This window comes from Rissa tridactyla, chromosome 2 (genome assembly GCF_028500815.1).
Source record: "Rissa tridactyla isolate bRisTri1 chromosome 2, bRisTri1.patW.cur.20221130, whole genome shotgun sequence".
Taxonomy (NCBI): Eukaryota; Metazoa; Chordata; class Aves; order Charadriiformes; family Laridae; genus Rissa; species Rissa tridactyla.
Genome location: NC_071467.1, coordinates 47,488,759 through 47,511,479, shown reverse-complemented (window position 1 = coordinate 47,511,479; position 22,721 = coordinate 47,488,759). Strand labels below are relative to the sequence as shown.

Genomic DNA, 22,721 nt, shown 5'->3' with positions numbered 1-22,721 from the left:
AAATGACAATAGATGTGACTTACTCTTTTCAAAGTATTATGCTAGGTGGTAAATAACTCGTTTTTCTAGTTTTAGATCAAAGCCTACAAACATAGTTATCCTTACCAGGAGTGTTTCAAGTAGGAAATGCAGCACAATTTCTGAATTCCAACAGAATGGCACGCTATTAGGATAAGTTATGGATAATGTTCCAGGTGACAACATGGTTGGTAGGTGGAATGGACAAGCTTCTCAGAAAACCACTAACATTTCCAGTTTGCTTTATACTCAGAAAGCATTAGAAGATTCCTTATGGCTACCTCAAAACAGACTCTTCTAAACTCCTATGGACTTTGACAGTCACTAGTTAATCATAGTTTTTGCACTTTCAACACCCTTTAACATCATCATTAAGTTTTGTCCTATTAGTAAGAAAAAACCTCTTGACAGCAAGGATATGTATGTTGTCTAACCCAGAGAAATGAAGCTTTGGAAGAAAAATAGAAAAAATAGGTTTACAGACTCACAGAATGGTAGGGGTTGGAAGGGACCTCTGGAGATCATCTAGTCCAACCCCCCTGACAGAGCAGGGTCACCTAGAACAGGCTGCACAGGAACGCGGCCAGGTGGGTTTTTAGTGTCTTCAGGGATGGAGACTCCACCACCTCTCTGGGCAGCCTGTTCCAGTGCTCTGCCACCCTCAAAGTAAAGAAGTTCCTCCTCATGTTGAGATGGAACTTTCTATGCTCAAGTTCGTGCCCATTACCTCTTGTCCTGTCGCTGGGCACCACTGAAAAGAGCCTGGCCCCATCCTCCTGACACCCATCCTTTAAGTATTTATAAGCATTGGTAAGATCTCCCCTCAGTTGTTTTTTTTCCAGACTAAAAAGACGCAAGTCCCTCAACCTTTCTTCTTAAGAGAGGTGTTCCAGTCCCCTAATCATCTTGGTAGCCCTTTGCTGTACCCTCTCCAGCAGTTCCCTGTCCCTATTTAGTTGAAACAGATCTTTAAAACCACCTTAGAATAAGTACAGGGTGCATCTCAAGAACCTCTTCTTCCTGAAAAAACATGGACTACAATGAAAAAAGCAGTTCTGAGCACAGGAAAGCATTCTTTTTGCTTCTGTCTGTAAAAGGAAAGAAGTGGGCTACAGTTGCCACTGAGGATTTTTATCAAGAATCAAGAGAAAGGAAGGAGATTTTTAGTTTCAATGAATAATTGAAAAGGGTCAGTACTGAATACCAAAAAGGGAGGAAGATATTTGGAAGCACCAAATCAAACCTGTCATGCTGTGGCAGTCAGGCCCAGAAATGTATCCTTCAGCCTTCTCTGAAGCAAAGCCTGAGAATCAGTGGGAAGTGTGCATCAACCACAGATGCATGCAATGGAGACCTTGTGCACCACCTGGCTTAGAAGAGGAACATTCAACATTTTCTGCTAATGATGTCTGGGACAAACAGGAACTGCAAGATCTCTCTTAGGACTTGTCTTTCTAGAAATGGGCGATGTAGACACTAGATTCTGCTGTTGAGCTTTTGCACAGTTCAAAGTCAGAGAATAGAAGAAAACAAACTTTGTAACATAAGCAAAACTGAGACTGTGATGGCTCAGAAGCAAATAAAAATGGTTCAGACTTTTCTTAAATAAAAAAAAAAAAAGAAAAAAAATCTCCGAAGGACTTCTGGTCATCACAGTAAATCCAACATTCAATTCTAAAGAAAAATAGGCTTTGACAGCTCTCAGAGTAAATCTCTCCCATATGAGTCCATTGCAAAAGGAGCCAAAGGGGGTTTGTAACTCAAGGATTTGCAGTAAAAGACTGCAATGCCTCCCTCCAGTTTTGGCTATGTTTGGCTACGTTCTTTCAATCAGTATAACATACGGTAAGGGTCTGACAGCAGTTTCTGCAGAAACTGAAGAAAAATACACTAATTCAAATGACAATGTCACTGTGTATATGGATTATTACTACAGTTCTTTTTATCTTTTAAAGCAAACTGGAAATTACTATGAATAACTGGGACACAAATAAAGTGTTTCATTTTTTCACGAGCATTTAAGTTTTCCTAGTTGTTAAACAGCAGGCATCATTATTTAGAAAAACCTTCTTATTATTACTTATTATTACTTGTCTTATTACTTAGCAAAAGCCTTCTATGTGAGTTGTTCATAAGGTACTCAGTTAATTCATAATAGAAAGTAAAAAGAAGATAGAAGAATTTAGATTTGAAGTAAAATGGTTACTGTCATGTTTACCTGAGTCCCTTTCCAAATTCTTTTTTGATCTTGAATTTCTTTTTTAAGATTCCACTCCGAATTCTTAGGAAAAAAAAAAGCCATATACAACAAGTTAATGGACAACAACAATGAAAATTAACATCACAGCAAAGATGAGCACAACTTTCAAATTTTTTCTCAAGTATCACAAAACTGTGTTAAAAAAGGAAATTTCAAGAGAGTGTCATGCACAAGAGGTAAATAAATATAGACCATACTACAAGAAAAGTAACAATATTTTCTATATTTAATGTAATTTATTTTTGGTGGCTTAAAATAATTAAATACATGAAAATGCTGAGCTGGCTTACCTAAATGGATATTGAGCATCAAATATTCAAAATTTAAAAAACTCAGTGCCTTCTATATTTTATATGGTGATACTTTGTCTGTAACTTCTAGTAAAAAACTGAACATGTTTTAGCCTTTTCTTATATGACTGTCCTACTCATATCACTTCTAGGATAAGAATTATATAGCACATTATTATAGTTTGTGCCTTGAATACCTCTAATTTAAAGTATGTCAGATTAGCAGACCACCGAAACTATACCTGATTACAATCTACATCAAGCCCTAATTAAGGCTTTCTGTTTCCTTTATAAGTGAATTTTGGGAGTTGGAAAACTGATTATTTAAGCAAAACTAGGCACAACATGGCCAACCGCAAGTTAAGAAATGGGCTCAATCAATTCTATTATTGAAATGCATTTATTCAAGATGTTTTATTCACATCCATATCTGCACTTTGGAAGTGCATATGCCATCAGCACTTGGAGAGGGAGATTCCTGCATAAGGTGGTCATAAACATCTCCCAGATGACATACACATAAGAAAATACAAGAACAGGTGCTAAACATCCCCATGTATTCTCAAACTCCAAATCATAAAGATTATTAGGAACTTCAAGGAAATGGAAGCAACAGAGATCAGCGTTCATTGGAAAACACATCCTTTAATCGATGAGTAAAAGCCTTCTTTTCCAGATGAAAGTTTACACATCTGCTCCCAGGATAACTCCAAGCAAGAACTCCTGCCCATGTCCCATGCCTGCCCTCCCCCTCACATCTCCTTGCCCACATATAGTGTACCCAAATCCAAATCCTGAGTCTATAAGACGAACCATGACACCTGGACTGCGCTCCAAAATGCAGCAACATTTTGAATGACTAGTGATAATGCTTGGTGATTGCATGAATATATTTTTTACTCTACTCAGCAGCCCAAGGATACATTTTAACTGGTGGTTACAGACATACACTTTTTTCTGACACACCAGGGGGTAATTGCTCTCACAGAACATCAGCAGAGACCAGGCAGTCAACTATAAATTGCACCTTCATTTATATGGTAATATTCCAAATTCACCACTATTCAACTGTTGCTTAGGTAGAGAGGTATCTTAGCTTCTGGGCACTCCATTCACATTTTACCTTGCAAATAGCTCTTGCAACTCGTCACCTTCCCCATGTATGTCCTCATGTGTATATGTATGCTTTAATTGATTACAAACACAATGCTTTTGCTAATTTATGGTAACTAAGACTAAATATAGCGGTGTTAACTTAAAGCTGTTAACAGAATGGTCATTCAGCAAGTGGTAGGAAGGGAGGTATTAATTAACAAGGGCACTGAAGCAACTTGAGTGGTGCTTATCTTATCAGTCTTATCACTGAAGGCAGGACCACTAGCAATGGCTTCATTTAGAAGTTAAGTTGTGCCAACAATAAACCAGAATACCTACAGAATGAAATCTATCTTTAACCATAAATGTATAACTTTGAGATACATTTCTGACTGCCTACATGTCCGGGATTTTAACACTAACTATAACTTGAGAAGAGAGCTTAAGGAAAACAAAACCAAAAAAATGACGCTGCAGTCAAATTAAAAAATGATGTTTAACAAAAATTAGAAGAGTTTATTAAAAAGTTCACGAGGAACAGCTAAAAGAGTAAAATAAGTGCAAGCCAGATGGAGATTACGTACAGATATCACATTGGAGGCTCAAAGTATATGCAAGCCAATTTTGACAGAAAATTTGAAAATATCAAAAAGAAAATCAATGCCACTAAACAGAAGGGAAGCGATTAGCAGCAATACAAAAAGTTGAAATTATGTTTAAAAAAAGGAAAACAGATAAGATCCTGAACTTTGCCTGTTTAAATCTAAAAATACCATCAGGCAAGCTAAATAAGAGTTTTTGGAAAAATCCACAAGGGACATAAAACAAGTCCTTTTCCAAGGACTTTTCCAAGGACATCTGACAGGCAGCCTGCTAGACACAACGTCAGGCCAACAGATGATCAGAAGCACTTAAAGACAGGCTTACCATGAAGCATGCAGAAAACAGAACAGGATTGGGGGAAAAAAATCCAAATTCAAAAACAAATAAAACCTTCCAAACCTTAAGAAGCAAACTCATAGTGTGAATTATTATAAAAAAAAGAATTAGCTGATACATGGAAAATTTGATGCAAAGGAGATGAATCAGCATGACTGGGAAGCAGTGCCTCAAAATCCATTAGTTTTCTGAAGGACTTAAAAAGTATATGGAGAAGAGGTATCTGGGTGATGCAGTCTACTTGGACTCCCAAATGGTATTTGATAAAGTATTATATGAATTAATTTCACATGAGTTAAGGATAAAAGTTCTCACATTCATATATAATGCATTTAAAGACAGAAGACCTACAATAGAAATAAATTACCAGTTTTCATAGTGGCAGTGGGGTCTTGCAAGTATTCATGCTGGATCCTGTGGTTTCCAATTTATTCATAAACAATATGGAAAATGGAGGATTTTGCGGGATGACTTATAAAACCAGCTGGATTTCTTATTTACAGACAAAATTCAATGAAGGTTAATGTATGTTTGTACATTAGGACAAAGTCTTCACTTTAGACAATGCTAGACTCTGAGCTGGCTACTAATCAAACAGGAACGTGATCGTGAAGAATGTAATGCTCCACTGCATTTAAAAGAATAAATTTAATGTTAAGTACTATTAAGAAAGGAACAGAGAATAAAACAGAAGTCATCTTTACACCACTATATATGCCTATGATGTATCTATGTACTGAATACTCTATGTTCTTTCCCCATAACAACAGAACTGGAAAACAGATCTGGATGACAGACACGGGACAGTTTCATTAAACAAGTTAATGGATTAGGAGATTTCAGCTCAAAAACGAGGAAGAATATGACAGAATCCTATAAAGTCACGTCTGACTTGTAGGAAATGAATATGGAATGACTGACCAATACATCTTTGAAAATAAGGACTAGGGCATTGTATGAAGATAGTATGTGATAGGCAGAAAATAAAGAAACAAAGTAATTTTTGACACAAAACATGAGAAAGCTGTCAACGTCCTTGTCACAGAATGCTGTGGATGTCAAAAATCAAAAATGTGACTGTAAAATTCATGGAAGAAAAAATCATCAATTCTAAATTAATTTTTAATAGTTAAAGGGAAAATATAAATTAAGACACCAAAAAAGAAAGGATGTAGGACAGCAAATAAGCAGGGGCTTTGCCTGAATTCCTTCTAAAATCCTAATTTCTTAGACAAATATTTAGTAACTCTTAAATACTTAAACCATAAGAACCATAGTAGATTCCCATGATTGTACTGTTGAACATCCATTTGTGTAAATATTTCAGCACACAACACTGAGAATGTGGAGAAAATGGTGCTTGGCAAATTTATACACAATCAAGAAGGAAAAGTCATACAAATTTAGTATTAAAACATATGGCTATAAGCCAGCATAATATATAAAAAAAGACAATTTATAGAACAAAATTACATGGTGCAAATTCAGACACTGCCGGCAATATAAATTTGATCCAAGAGAAGACAACCTGGCACTACGAAAGGCCTTAAAAACACAAAACTGACTCATTCCTCTTCATTGTGAAAACAGCTGTAAAGTTCTCCAGCTCATGTTTTACTATTTTTCACCTTGACTATACAAGCTTTTTAACTGCCTCTGTTTTAAATCACATCCAACAACTCCTCTTTCTTTTCAGAAGCAGAGTCTGGTACTTGGACATACCTTTATCTTCGGCAAGCAGGTAGATGAAAAGGAAGGCAAGGAAGCACGTGGAGTGACTAATATACCAATGTGTATTTTAACCAGGAAAATACTATTAATGTTCTTAATTTTACTGATTACAAGTTTGAAAATCCTAAAGTTATTACAGAAAATAAAACTGTGAAAGTCTTTCCTTCCAGGCAATCTATACTTTACATGTAACAGAAGATCTCTAGCGAAGAATAAGCAAAACGCCATTTATATCTCCCTGGTATTTCATCTCCCTTTAAAATTCCCCATATTATTTTCTTTCCATATTTCTGAATGCTGAATCTTCCACCCTGCAATAACCCTGATCCTAAAAGCTGTATCCATATGTAAAATATTATTCACTAAGAATTATGTAAAGTGGAAAAACAAAAGCCTTGCAAGTCTTGTAAGCCTTCATAGCCAAGGCAAGGCTTCCATATGAGGATAAATTAAAATTTTAATTCTAGATAACTAATGGCATCAAAATGATAATTAAATAATTATTCTAATGTCGTATTTCATTTGCAATGGTTACATTTAGCATCAAATAAACCATACTGATATATGAATTCTTTTAATAATTTAGATACATACAGAATGAGATTATTATTTGTTAGTATTAATTTTAAATCACCTAGGAATAACAAGATCTTTGTATTGCTGAGAATATTTAATGTGTTAACTTTACTTCTTAGCCTGCCATTACCTGTGACCATTTAGTAACCATTTTATTTTCTCTTCAAGAGACTAGTATTATTTGCTATTTTTCAGGTGTTTTAAAGTACACAGTTAAAATCATAAGTTTTAAATTATTGGTTTTTTAGTATTATAGAATCAGAGAATCATAGAATGGTTTGGGTTGGAAGGGACCTTAAAGATCATCTAGTTCCAACCCCCTGCCATGGGCAGGGACACCTCCCACTAGACCAGGCTGCTCAAAGCCCCATCCAGCCTGGCCTTGAACACTTCCAGGGATGGGGCATCCACAGCCTGCCTGGGCAACCTGTTCCAGTGTCTCACCACCCTCACAGTAAAGAATTTCTTCCTGAAATCCAATTTAAATCTCCCCTCTTTCAGTTTGAGGCCATTACCCTGTGTTCTATCATTACACTCCCTGATGAAGAGTCCCTCCTCATCTTTCCTGTAGGCCCCCTTTAGGTACTGAAAGGCTGCTATAAGGTCTCCCCGGAGCCTTCTCTTCTCCAGGCTGAACAACCCCAACTCTCTCAGCCTGTCCTCATAGCACAGGTGCTCCAGCCCTCTGATCATCAAGGTTGCTCGCTCAGTAATTCTCTGATAAAAAGATCATTATTTTCAATTCTTCCACTCTAAAAACTGAATTATACCTTATAAGAGATTTCTTCTGCAGTTTTGTTTTTTTTTAAGTCATCATACTTTCTTTTTTTTTCATTGTAGGACAATTCAGCATTACAGAGCTCTTCATTTAGCCTTTCTATTTGCGTTTCGATCTCACAGATGCTTTTGCAGATAGTTTCAACTTCTGACTCATACACCTTCTTTTTTCTTGAACTGTTGAAACAAAACAGCCAATCTTACATTTCATTTTATAAAGTATATTAATTAAAATAAAAGTAAAACCCATTATTGAATAAGTAAAGCTAAAACATTTTAAAATCAAAAGCAGTATTTTATCATCCTGGTATTTGATGCTGAATACACCAGGCTCTGCCTCAAAACTTTAAAGTCTCTTTATTCATTAGTATAAGCCCTGATAGTTCATTGATATCAAACAATTATATGTATCCATTTTTTTGTTTTCCTATATATCTATACTGTTAACCTGTATCATGGAAATATAGATTGGCTGAGATTGGAAGGAACTTATGAAGATTCTCTGGTCCAAACACCCTGCTCAAGCAAGGCAACCTAGAGATAGGTGCCCAGGACCGTGTCCAGATGGCTTTTCACTATCTCCAAGCATACAGAATCCACAACCTGCATGGGCAACCTGTGCCGGTGCTCAGTCACCCTCACAGTGAAAAAGTGTTTCCTGATGTTCAGAGGGAACCTCTTGTGTTTTGGTTTTTGCCCATTGCCTCTGGTCCTGTCACTAGGCATCACTGAAAAGAATCTGGCTCCGTCCTCTTTGCACATTCCCTTCACGTATTCATACACATTATTAAGATCCCCCTGAGCCTTCTCCAAGCTGAACTGTCCCAGTTCTCTCAGCATTCTCTCAAAGGACAGATGCTGTAGTCCCTTCATCATCTTCATGGCCCTTTGTTGGACTATCTCTAGTATCTCCACATCTATCTTCTACTGGGGAGCCTAGAACTGGAAACAGCACCCCAGGTGTGTCTTCACCAGTGCTGAAGGAAGGGGGAAGGACCACTTTCCTCAACCTGCTGGCAACACTCCTCCTAATGCAGCCCAAGAGGCCATTGGCCTTCTTTGCAGAAAAGGTACGTTGCTGGCTCATGTTCAACTTGGTGTCCACAAGGACCTCCAGGGCCTTTTCTGCCAAGCTGGTTTCCAGCTGGGTGGCCCCCAGCATACACTGGTGCCTGGTGTTGCTCCTCCCCAGGTGCAGGACTTTGCACTCCTTGTTAAACTTCATGAGGTTCCTTTTGGCCCATTTCTCTAGCCTGTTGAGGTTCTTTTGTTTGGCAGCACGACCCCCCATTGTATCAGCCACCCCCAGTTTGGTGTCATCAGCAAACTTTCTAAGGGTACACTTTGACCCATCATCCAGATCATTAATGAAGACAAAGAGGACTAGACCCCAAATTGACCCCTGGGGTAGACTGCTAGTTACTGGCCTCCAACTTCACTTTGTGACACTGATCATCACCCTCTGAGCTTAGCCATTCAGCCAGTTTTCAATCCACCTCACTGTCTGCTCATCCAGCCTGTACATCAACAGCTTCTCTATGTGGATCGTAATGGGAGACAGTGTTGGAAGCCTTACTATAGTCCAGGTAGACAACATCCATTGCTCTCCCCTCATCCACTAAGCCAGTCATTTCACCATAGAAGGATACCAACCTAATCAAGCATGATGTCGCTTTGGTGAATCCATGTGACTACTCCTGATGAATTTATTGTCCATGTGAAATGTGCCTGGAAAATGGTTTCCAGGATTAGCTGCTCCATCACCTTCCCAGGGACTGAGGTGAGGCTGGCTGGCCTGTAGTTCCCTGGGTCCTTCTTGCCTTTCTTGAACATAGGAGTTACATTTGCTTTCCTCCAGTCCTCAGGCACTTCTTCCAGTCACTCAAAGATTACTAAGAGTGGCCTCACAATGAAAACAGCAAGCTCCCTCAGTACTCGTTAGTGCATCCCATCAGGACCCATGGGCTTATGTATGTCCAGTTTGCTTAAGTATTCCCTGATCTGATCCTCTTCAACCAAGGGTACTTCTTCTTCACTCTAGTCTTTCCTCCTGGTCTCTGGGACCCGGGATTCCTGAAGGCTGGCTCCTGCTAGTGAAGACTAGAAGCAATGAAGGCCTTCAGTACTTCAGCCTTTTCCATGTCCTGTGTCATCAGTTTCCCTGTCACATTCAGCAATGGGCCCACATCTTCCATAGTCTTCCTTTTGTGACCTATACACTTACAGAAGCCCTTCTTGTTGCCTTTGATATCTCTTGCCAGATTCAATTCCATTTGGGCTTTGGCTTTCCTAACTTCATTTCTGTCTGCGTGCTCAGACAACTTCACTGTATTCCTCCCAGGTTACCTGTCCCTGCTTCTGCTTTTGATATGCTTCCTTTTGCTGGGAGCTCCTTGGTCATCCATGCAAGCCTCCTGGCATTTTTGCCTGACTCCCTACTCATTGGAATGGACTGCTCCTGAGCTTGGAGGATGTGATCCTTGAATATTGAACAGCTTTCTTGGGCCCCTCTTCCCAATTATAATATAAAACTATCAATTTTCGATAAAGAGAAAGTGGCAAGAACAGCACTTTTATCTGAAAATTTTAAAAATTGGTCACAGAGTCTCAGTTCATCTATCTTACAATAAATGACCATGTCTAGGGTACTTCATGCCAGTGCAGTGGTACAGGTTAGCCATACAGCTGATGAATTCAAATTCCTAAGTATGTTTCTATTTGCAGAATTCTTAGGTCCCATAAAACAATTTTTGTTTATTTGCATACAAACAAACTTTCAGTAGAAGTGAAGTGTTTAGCAGAAATGAACTTAAAATACCATTCGTTTAGACTGTTGGATTACAGTGCAAAACCCAAACTGAATCAAATACAAAAAACCTACAGATAAGCATTGATACCGCTTTGACTGACAGAATACAACCTCTGTATGAGTATCTGCTGAATTAGAATGATAAACCTAAATGGTATTGTGGGGTATCCCACTTCATTGGGATATCCAACTTCATGGATTTCATTCACCCGCACACATACACTCTGCGCATTCCATTTTCAGTGCATGTGAACTGCTGGTTGCTAAATATACAGCCTTACAGTCAGTAATATTTTCTATGTAGTCGTTGAAAAATCTGTAAGACAGTGCAAGCCCACAGCAACTGAATTTCCCTCCCCAAAATTCAAGAAGTACAAAGAACACAGAAACACAAAGCAAGAAAACAAAAAACATTGCCTATATGTGTCTTGATGACCTCTAGCTAACATGTACCATCTATGTAGTATGTATTACAACTGCCCCTTCTCCATTAAGAGATTGTCCATAACAAGACTAAACTTACTGTGATTCCCAAGCAGTTAACCAACGTGATAGAGATAGAAACTCAGTCCAAATAGAACTGAAACTCATTGTGGTCTTTCCAAAATGCAATATATGACTTAAGGACTTCAGCAATGTTACACACCTGTAAGGCCCTGGTTTAAAGCCATGACTGACTGGTTTATATAAATTGATATACAAGCATTTTTCAAAGATATTGCAGAAGCTATAATAGCCCTACTACCAAACTGAGCTCTACACAAAACAGGAAGAACTATCATGCTTTAGTGCAGGTCAGGGTGATTTCATTATTTAAAACTTGCAGTGCTGCACCTCTTGCATAGGGTGGAAGACAGTGACCTACCCCTGCACCAGCCGGGAATCGAACCCAGGTCACAAGAATGGGAATCTTGCATGATACCACTACACCACTGGTGCTTCCCTATAACTGCAGAAGAATCAAATCACCATGGGCTTCCCCAGAGTGCTAAGTGCTGCATAGTCAGTTGTTGACTTAGATAGGCCTTAAATACAAAGGATTCCTAGCCCTTTTTTCAGCTGTTGAGACAAAAGAATCTTGCATAGATGTAAAATATCTTGTTCCTTGTGAATTAAAACACAAGAGATTACCAAAATCTGCTGAGATTACCAAAATCTGCTACAAACTTGTTAGGAAAAATACAGCATACAGTACACACGTGAATGGCCCAAATCTTACCTAGATGATAATGTTGAAAGATGAAGACAAGAAAGAGTTACAGAGATTTTTTGGCTAAAGGGAGGCAATATGAAAGCAGTCATACTCTGGTACTTCCAAATCTAAGACATTTTTTAGTTAGGAGCCAGCTCATTAGACAGTAATAATAGTTCTATTCTTTAGATTTTTGCAGGTCTGCCTCTATCACATACACTGATCACATCCTCCTGCACACCAGTGAGGACAGGAATGAGATAGATACAGACCAACAATACCAATGTGAGTAGTAACCAAGGCTGTGACATAACCATGACTTATGAGAGATATAAGTGTAAACAGATTACCAGTTACAGACAGACTGATGAAGGAGGTCAAGAAACTATTGCTATGAAGAATCAGTGACAAATAAGGAATTTGTGACGGTACAGTATGTGATGACTTTAGACCAAAGACCAAATACTTAGATGGGATCAGAAGCAATTACTCCACCCAGTAAAGAAAGTTTCAAGGATATTCTGACTACTAGATGAAACTTTTTCTGTCAGACAGGCGACTCAATTTTGCAAATTCCACATGTAGAAGACTTAGAAATCACATATTTCATGACACATGCAGTTGTGTCAAACCAAGATAGCAGTTCTCCCTAATTAAGCACCTTTAAATACGTCCATATATATCCCATAACATCCTCATATGAACAATACTTACAGTAGACTATGTAGGAAGAAGAATTCTCTACCAGAAACAAATTATCTAAAAACAGTAACACATATTCTAAACACTAACAAAAGGTCATTGGGCAATTAACTACTCACTTTGCCTAGGGAAGTTTTGAAACAGTCAACACCAGAAACCCTAAAAAATTCACCTGATTGTTTCTTAAAAGGGGTTTAGGTCTAGCTAATCTTCTTTTTTGGAAGGCAATGACTAAATTGTTTCACAAATTCACTAAATTATGACTATAAAAAGACTTAAATTTCAAAACACCAAAGCCAAGAGAGCAATTCATCGAACAGTGCAGAGTGAGCAGATCTGTGCTGAAGCTGGAAAGAAATAAAATGAACCAAACAATGACTATTCCACTCTAATTTCCTTTCATGTGAAGCAAAATTGTTTTGACGCATAAAAGGCTACTCATGACTCTGGAAGTCAAAACACTTTAAGCATGGATGCAAGAGGAACATAAATATTCCAATCAGAAAAGCAAGTGGACTACGGCTGAAGGAAGAACTATGGTCCTTTGGTGCATGGTTCCATACTACACTCCATGTACGGGCGTTGAAAATGTTATCACAGCTTCTGGGGCTTACTCAGGAACTCTGTCCCCATTTGAGAAGCATATTAAATTTTTGATTTTTCTTTCCCTAAGCTTTCACACATTTGGTAAGTATGCGTAGCATGTGGACCTGAGATTTTCTGATCTAATAGTATCTGTAAGATATACTCAGCCTTCGTCGGCAAAGGGTATATATCAGGTCAAATGCACTGGTTTTCCTCAGCTTCTTTCACTCAAGATGCTTAACATACTATGAAGGAAAGGCAACACAGATAGGGGGTGAATGTTCACATGGACAACAAATCCCAAAGTATTCCAGTAATTGGAACTTTTTTCACAACACAAATACTTGTTTGCATAAGCTTTGTATTTTAGATCCTTCTAAGCCCAATCACAAGTTACCTGGATATAGGTTTAGAATTCAAGATCATTTTCACAAAGGCAACACTATTTCTGTATGTCTCTGCAGAGCACTCAATATCAGTGTGTGTGAAGATGCCCTCATCGACGTCATCAATATAATTTGAAGTACACTTCTGATTATTAAAAGGAGGCCCACTTGAATAGGCTCATAGAAGTAACTGAAAGAATATGATATCCATTTTAGAAAATGTAGGAGGTAGAACTGTCTCTCTCTCATATCAAGAAAAAACACAGGAACTTTTTGAAATTGCTAATTCTCTGTAAGAAGAGGTAAGGATTTTACATTTATTGACAGGAAGATGTCTATACGCTGGATCAAAAAAACTCATAAACCAACTGCTTGGTTCATGTAATAAGGTAATTTGAGAAAAACAACACAGTATAAAGGGGATCAGCTAACAGTATGGATTTTTTTTTCCTATTATGAGAAACAGTACACAAGAAGATTCAGTCAGAATCTGAACAAGTCAGAAATGGATTAAAAGGTGTCCCCATCATTGTCATAAGAAACAAGTTTAAGTCTCTCTATGAAATGGGATCCTTAGTAACAGAAAACACCTTCCCTAATTTCTTCAGAACTGTGTGATAGAAAAGCACAAAAGAGATTTCAGTGCACTGAGGATGGGAAGAGACTACCATGAAGTGAAAATAACGGAGTTGACTAGCAATCAAAACCCCTTCAAATCTAGTACGAAAATTAATTTTATAACAACATAAAAAACTTTGACCTTTCTGGCCATTTATTCCATTTTGCTAAATACATATTAACAAAGAAATCAATTAGTAAAAAATAATAAGATCAAACTAGTGAGAAATAATGAGGAACTGGATAGTGAGAAAAAAACAGCCAACAGATAAATGTGCCCCAAGTTCAATGCAAGCGTAAAAAGAGAGCTATGATCTTGACAATGGGAAGATATTGGTAACAAAACTGTTTCAGACAGGTGGGGATAGTGAGATGTCAATGACAAGTCCAACCCTACTTTGAGGATAATTATGAGCAGCAGTGAAGTTCAGGATAGGTATGGAATCCCTTGGACAGGTTTATTGGGCTTGTCTCAGATGGAGTTAACTTTCTTTATAGCAGCCCGCAGGGTGCTGTGTTTTGGATTAGTGGCTAAAACAGTGTTGGCTGCACACCGGTGTTTTGGCTATTGCTGAAATGTGTTTGCACTTTCTCTTCTTTCCACTTTGCTCCCCTTCTGACAAGAAGTTGGGAAGGGACACAGCCAGGACAGCTGACCTGAACTGCATGCATTATTGCATTGTACAATCATATATCTTTAAAAAGACATGAAATTAGTGTAGTGAAGTTTGAGACGTAAGAACTAGAAAAGCTAGAGTCACCATCTGAACATGAAAGTCTGAAACGGAGTACCTTTTTTGTAGCTGCTACATTATGACCCAAAGAAGAAAATTTTTGTCACTTTGTCCAGACTGACAACTGGTTGTAGCTGTCGAAGAAGAAAAGAAGTTTCTCTTTGCTAAAGCAGATTCTTATAAACAAGAGCTGAGAGAACGGAGTGTACCAAGCAGATGTAAATATCTTTGCATTGTATCCAGGATCCAACTGTTTATCATAAGGTTTTTCTATGTATGACTGAAGCAGTCAGTTTGAAAGAGACAAAAGAGAAAATTAATGATGTCCAGCTACACTTACAAAGATGTTCCTCTTGTTAAAGTATATAAGACAATGAAAGACACAGGTTGCTCATCTTTTTCTTGTTGAAATGCTACCTCTTCCTCTGAAAAGGAAGACAGGTAAAGGTGCAGATGAAACGTTACCTCTGCTAAACAAAACTGAAATGCTCAAGAAAACACTCTGAGAATAAAGACTAAGTAAAGGAATGTCACATCTCATCTTTTTAATTTTTGCATTATGAGATGATGCCCACCAAATGGTTAATGCTTCAAAAGAAGACTGCATATCTCATGGTATAAATCATATGTTTACAGATCAGCGGAAGCAGTTAAACTTCCATAAGGAGAGAAGAAAAATTATATCTAAAATCTGTTCCCCAGGCTTCAGAAAAGTCATGCAGAAGACATTCTTATTTAGCCAGTAAAGCAGCCTTAACTTAATTGAGAAAGTATATCTTCTTTTCAAAAGCACTGAGATATTTGAAACTATCCTCTAAATTATTAGTGTAAGAACACTTCCCCTTCTTATTTAATATGACAGTCACCATAGAAGATAGGTTTGGAGGAGTTTTATGAAATTAGCAGTTCATAACGGGAACATAAAAGTTATGATTGAATCTCCATACCATAGGGTTGTTGGGTAACCAATCTAAAATAAGAATTGTCTTAAGGAAAGATGAGAGAAAGAAATCAAAATTGTTTAGACAATCCAACACATATTTCCAGTTGACCACTGTATAAGAAACCCTGCCAAAACATAACTAGGACAGAAATACTTTAAAGAAAAGTACTAGCAGTAGGACACAAATTTAGAAGTTCAGTCAGTAAAAATGAATTGGGGGCAGCTGAGCTTTGTTTTTTACCCACCTTGTACAGGAAATGAGACTGCATATGCCCCTAGAATCTCAGGTGAGTATGAAATGCATTTCTTGCGTGCACTGCATGTTCTAAATAGGAAAGATACACAACTAAGCTTTCTATAAGATCATTAGAAGTCAATTCTCTCTCTTCTTGCAGCCTAGTAGGAGGCAGAGAGTCACTCACTTTTTAGTCCTGTTGAAGTAATGTCAGGACTCTGTTAATACACAATTAATCAAAACAAGCACTCCAATTATCAGATTAACATGAGACAATGTGTGGATTTTAAAGAGTCACATTCTGACAGAATATAGCAATTCCATACAATACTGCAATTCTTCCCTAATACAAAAGACCACACAGAAATCACAATGTATTCAGAAAGAAAAATGAAAAATAAAGCATAATTATATCAAGAAAGTTTGTGAGGCTAGAAAAGGCTCGGAGTATCAAACTAATGATCTGACATGCAAAATATTTCCAATATATGTCAACAGATTACTGGCAGATCAAATAATTTAAAGGTACCTGAGCAGAATCAAACATCCTGCCTCTCTCATAGCACTTAATGGCAATCCCCTAAAGCGAACTATAGTTATAGCCTTTGTTTATAACATCCCTTACTCAGTCAAGAACTCCAAAAAGATAAAAGGGTATTTTAAAATAAAAAGCGCTACAAACAGCACTTTTCCTTTGTGCTTACATTCAGTAACACACAAGAGGAATGCACACAACTTCTACCTTTTAGTAGGGATTAGCAATTGCTTTCTCCCTTAAGAACTAATGTGTTTCATGCTAGGTCAGTGGTCTTGAAAGTAGAATTGAGAGAGTGTAGGAGTTCTATAAAATATCATTCCAGAAAATCCTTCTAAGAGTTAACTTAAATTATCATAAGAAAGTGATGAACAGAAATCTGGGATTGTATCAGGCTGACTAAGAATCCTGTTTTTCCACTAAAGCAAGATTTAAAAGGTAATTCTTCTGAGTTAGTATTTTTCTTTAAAAAAAATACTTAAAATTGAATTCTATATTGAGCCTCCGCTCATTGTTTCCTGGGACTAGACTAAATAGCAGCCTGAAAAGATATTTTCCCTTCGAAGTATATCTTCAGATCATCCTTTACAGACATAAATAGACTGAGCACCCGGAATCCTTTGTTACTAGGAACTTGTCATAACCATTCTCTGGGTCTTAAATCTGAACTTTCAGATGTGTTTCTTGAACTCCTGAACATGTGGAAGGGCAATAATCAGGACACACTCACAACAGTAATTATATACGAAATAGATAATGCTCAAAGGATTTCTAATGTGAACTTGTCCAGCCTTTCTAGGACCCCTGTAAAGTATTAGTGTACAAGATGGTCTCAAGTAATAACACTTCACAAATCCGTTTTCCAAGAACTCCTCTCTCTCTTGATGCTCCGCATTTGCCTGTACATGTTTTTACAAATCTGAGTTTCCTCTTTCAGCTTATCAGTTAACACTCCCAACATGGGCAAGATCTCTCTCCATTGTCTGACATGTATGATGAAATAAAAGTTTTAATCCATTAAAAAAGATGTCAATGAAATTGAAAATAATAAATTTGGAGAGCTACAGCACTAATTCTAAAATGTTCTAATAATCCCAATAAGTAGTTCTATCAACGTTAGAACTAATGAAGCCTGGTTTCTTACCCATTGTGTGCCATTGTTGATTTGCTTTGGTATTTGTTGATTTACTTTGGTATTTGGTATCTGTTTATCCCCTCCCTTTTTCCACATCTCTTGTATGGAATTTGGGGGGAGCTGGTACGGAATGTCTTCATGCTGACAGGATGTCTGTATTCAACTCAGTCATCAATTTCTACAAAACTTGTAACAATCTAATTATTTTAAAGAACTTTTTTTTTTTCAGTTGACTTTGCTGAAACCAGACAATAAAATCCAAAGTTACTTACTGGGGGGAAAAAAGAAGACAACCTGTCAGATATATAAAAACAGCATACACCTAGTGTCCAAAGGAAGATGGAATGAAAATTTGATTTTATTTGCTGTTATATTATAAACGCACTGAGCATATTATGAAAAAAATTGTTTGGAGTATAGCTATTTCGAATCAATAAACTGAGGAGCTACAAAAGATGGGTGCATAATGTCTTACAAGAACTCGAAGAAAATAGAGAAAAGCACATTTCAGATTGTATGTTTATAACCATTATATATGAAAACCCCACAAATGAAATTCATAACAGTTTTTACCAAAATGTTTTTGGGACTGAGGATTCTGTTAACAAAGAGAATTTCAGCATCTTCCTCATTTTGTTGTTCTTAATTATCAAAGTATATATTTTGCCTATTGCAGAATTTTAGTTATTTTCTTTCAAATGAAGGTGAAAAAAGATAGATTATAAATTTCAGCGTGAAGTGATTTGAAACTCTTGAAATGTTAAATTACAGACAGCATTAAAAGAAAAGCAAGGTTCACTTTTATAGACATGCTTTCAGTGAAAAAATAATGCTTGCTTCCTATATTTATATTGCATGCATTACCTATTTCCAATGTTTTGCAAAATCTCTTCATTTTCTCCCTCAAGTTCTTCGTTTTCACATTTCAAAACGTCCAATGCTTCATTAAGATATAGAATCTTTTGCTTTCTATTCTGTAGATCGCTTTCCCTGGTGGATTTCTAGTGAACATTAAAACATTAAAACACCTTTAGCATAAGTTGAAATTATTTCAGGCCAACACAGAAGATGCAAGTATGCAAACATTTTTACTTCATTTATAAAAATACAATAAGAAACTTACTAATTCTTCCAGAGCTTTAATTACTTCAGAAGAAGCATCTGATATCTTTATGCTCTCATCTCCTTGGGCAGCTATTCTATTATTCAAATCTTCTATCTATAAAATATTTTATGAAGTAAGTAATACAAGTATCTCCTATATTTCTTTATAATAATTAAAGAATATATTTAAAAATAAATTTCAAAGGAAGGCTATTAAACAGTAACTAGATGTATTTCGTGCTATATTATTCATATGCACATTGACATTGCGATGTATCCTAGCAGAATCTTTCGACTTCACAGTATCAGGAAGCACACGCTCACAGCCTGCTAATTTATACATGATATATGTGATATTATTGAGCAGAATACCTTACGTTACTCTCAGTCTCAAGATTTTATTTAATTTCAATATACCTGTTGACTTAATACAGATTCATACAGAGATTCAATGATGGATCAACTACTGGAGCTTAAGGAAAAAATTAGGATGTTAGGGAAGCAAGCATCTATAGGAAAACATCTAAAGTGGCTTCAGATACATAAAGGCATACCTGCTCACACTGAGCCTATGACCTTTGTTTCCTTCACCTCTCCTTCCTCTATAGAGGCTGAAACAAGATAGCTATCCTGGCAGGACTTACCTATACATTCTCCATAGAGATATGGGTCTAACCGGAATATGACCAGACAACAAACATGCCCAAGAAGATCAGGGTTGATAAAGATGTTAGCATAAAGGTAAAAAATACATATGGGAAGATCAGGACAGAATTAGGACACAGGTACTCTAAATGGCACGTAATTTCCTACTGCTAACTCAAGAATCTGATTAAGAGCAGATTTGCATAACATACTTTGTGACTATGTCCCAGCAGCTAAGGAGGGAAACAACGCAGGCTTTGTCTTTTTATCTTGTCTAGAATGTCATAGCTCTGCTGTGTTATATGTAGGATTCTACTGGTTGTTCTCGTATGGTTGCTTCTTCTTAACTAAACTAGTTGGGGACTGAAGGTCCTAACCTGAATAGTTAGGGATTAAAAAACATGATCTGTGAGGAAAAACTGCAAAGAAGCACCTTTACTCATCTGGAAAAAGGAGATAAAAAAGCAAATTGTTAAGTCTCTCGATACATAAAATATTCTAAGAAATACAATTCAGGGGAAGTTTGGGAAAGACAAAGAGAAATTGGTTACGACTGCAGGGGAAAAAAACCCAATGGATTAAGTGTGAGCAAAATGTCACCGTTTCTAAATTGCTAGTACATAGGAAAAACATGATTTAGAAACAGTTTTCCCCCTTTCAATGCCTTTAGCGCAAACATTTTGACAGGAATGACCTGAAATACTACCACACTCTGCAGGTAACTAATGAAGACAAAAGAATAAAGAAGGAATAGTTAAGTATAAGATTAATTTTATAAGGGTTTCTTCTAATATTTGAAGAGCAAAGCCCATGCAGATACAGAAAATTGATGTAATGCATACAGAAACCTTTTTTAATGCAAATCTGGGTAACATGGAAAAAAGAAAACTCACAATTGTCATTACAGTGTCAAAAGTTGTAACACTCCTAATGAGTAATATACAAAATTTAAAAACCAGTGCGAATTTAAAAAGGGAAAAAAGCCAGGGAAAAAAAATGCAGAAAAATATTAGCTCACATCACTAATTCTGTCTTCAAACTTATTGATGTATGTGACAATTGTCATATTATAATTTGGATTCATTTCAAACCCCACTGAAGTCACTGAAAATAATCCCAAAATTTTCCTGATTCCCAAAATAACTCCATTATCCCAGTAACATTTCTACGATGATCAGAAGAAATACTTTGAGCTTTCTGAAAATCCACTATTATTTACAAAGATTTATTCAGTTAGTTGGTTTAGATACGTTTTTGAAGGAAATTTACAATAAAATGTCAGCTCTATGCTAAAATGAACTCTGGCTCACCTTTAGCATAAACTAATCAAACCAAAGGTGGTCACCAAATGGATCAGTTACATGCCCCACCTTACCCCTGTTGTGCATTTCTCCCTTTCCCTTGTGTTGGTTTAATACCCAAGTAGTACTCACTGAAGTATATCAGATCAGGCAAACCCAGCTGGAAACACTTCCATAAAGAAAAATGAAAAAAAAAAAGTTTACTAATAAGCATTGGCTCTATTTGAAAACAGTGGTCTTCTAGGTATCAGTTGGTAGCATCGCTGGTGCCAGTAACAGGAAGAAAACTGTAACAGTTGGAAATAAAAGGCAAGAACACACCCATTGGTGGCTGCCTAACGTGACTGTATCTTTACTTTTTCGGGGGGGGTGTGTGTGCTTTGGGTTTTTTTTGTTAAATTCTGGGCATGCTTGGTAAATTCAGCTTCTCAGGAATACTCCATCTGGATTCTGGATTACACTGGATCCTTAGCAAGACCTAGCTATCTAGATGTACAAACCACAACAGTACTGGGCGTGTACAAGAGAACGAATTTCATACTTTATTTATACATATATACATACACATATATACATATAAAAAAAAAGAACAAGTTCTCTTGTGGGCATCTAAATCCTGTTTTAGGCATTTTCTACAGTGTCCACTTATGGAGCTGTCAATTAATTGAAAACGCCTAGTCAGTCACTGCGAAGAACTCCAGTTCAGATTTTAAACTGCCAAGTACAATAAGATTTCAAAATGAATGCTAAACAAATATAACAGAAACATGGGAATTTTAAGTAAAATAGGGTATCAGTATGCATGCTGTAAGAGTGCATCACATGCCATCTCAGGCCAAGAAATCTACTAATTCAAGAGAACACATGCTGTCCTGCTAAATGGATACATTTTCCTTATGATTTAACAAGATAAGCAATATTGAGCATATGTGCATCCAACAAAAAATACCCAGGTCATTTAAAGGAATGTAAGATGATTCTTGTATTTTTAATAATTAAAGCTGAAAAATAATACTACATTAGAAGAATGAACATGGGACTTCTATAGAATCTACCACACTATTTTTAAATCAGTATTTGTATTTTTACTTTTACAGAGGATCTTAACTCTTAAACATACAAAATATTCAAGCATTCATGTACTTTTCAATAAAAGATACTCATTTACTTGCTTGTTTATAAATATTCAAGACTCACTTTGCTGTTCCAACATTTTACATCTTCCTGGATTTCTGCTTTTTGCTTCACTAACTCCTCAAGGTGTTTTTCATCCTTTATAATCTTCTCCTCTGTTTCTTTTAACTTCATACAGTATTCGGTCCAAATAAATTCAGAATGCTTTAACTCATTCCTAATAGAAATACACACAAAGTGAATCCATCTATTTGGAAATATTCCAAGGTAGTCCCTCTCCATAAAGGAAAATGTAAAGCAGATCTGAATTAGTAAAGATTTATTTTGATTCTCTACTACGTTTCTTGAACAGGTATGCATGAGAGAATTTCAAAATATCTACCCTGGCAGATTCATGCAATTTCAGCCAGATATCAAAACTACTCATGCTACCCATTCACTCGCACTTAAACAGCCTGCCAACATTAAAACTTCTAATTGGACTTCTGAACAGGTACTGGTGTAGTTAAGCACAAGACTTTGTTTCATACCATACACGTTAATTAAAATAGGAGTCAACTTCTTTCTCTGCTAGTGGATGAATCTAGTTCAGAGCCATCTTCACTTAATCAACCCACTGCACTGTCATCTCGTGGACAAATGTAATCTTTACTGACTTCAATTCCTCATGTGAAAAGGAACTTGCAGACAGTAGACAAGGTCAAAGGAGGGGATAAAGACTTTAGTTTGAATACTTTCACCCTCAATAGCAGATTTATCAGCATTATGAAAAGGAAAACTGGCCATAATTACAGAAAGAGATAATAATAACTAGATAATAACAACTACAACAATCGTGAGGAAAACACTCCCACGAGACACTGTTAGGCCTCATTACAGACTGTGCATGGGCCTTTTGTTATAGCTGTTCATAAGAATGGATTTGGTGAAAGGCAGAAGAAATAGAGGGATATCAGGTTAAAATTTTACAATGACTG

General features: G+C 36.8%; 1 protein-coding gene and 1 non-coding gene across 2 annotated transcripts in view; both read right to left on the bottom strand.

The window, feature by feature from the left end:
* Positions 1-22,721, bottom strand: part of CCDC178 (coiled-coil domain containing 178) — a 172,025-nt gene that overhangs the window by 128,415 nt on the left and 20,889 nt on the right. Inside the window, exons 8-12 of the mRNA XM_054192444.1 lie at positions 21,808-21,961; positions 18,684-18,779; positions 18,425-18,561; positions 7,680-7,863; positions 2,237-2,299 (exon numbers count right to left, since the gene is read on the bottom strand). Coding sequence (XP_054048419.1) covers positions 2,237-2,299; positions 7,680-7,863; positions 18,425-18,561; positions 18,684-18,779; positions 21,808-21,961 — 634 coding nt within the window. The remainder of the gene's footprint in view (positions 1-2,236; positions 2,300-7,679; positions 7,864-18,424; positions 18,562-18,683; positions 18,780-21,807; positions 21,962-22,721) is intronic.
* TRNAG-CCC (transfer RNA glycine (anticodon CCC)) lies at positions 11,364-11,434 on the bottom strand. Its single transcript has one exon. It is a non-coding gene; the product is annotated as a tRNA-Gly (tRNA).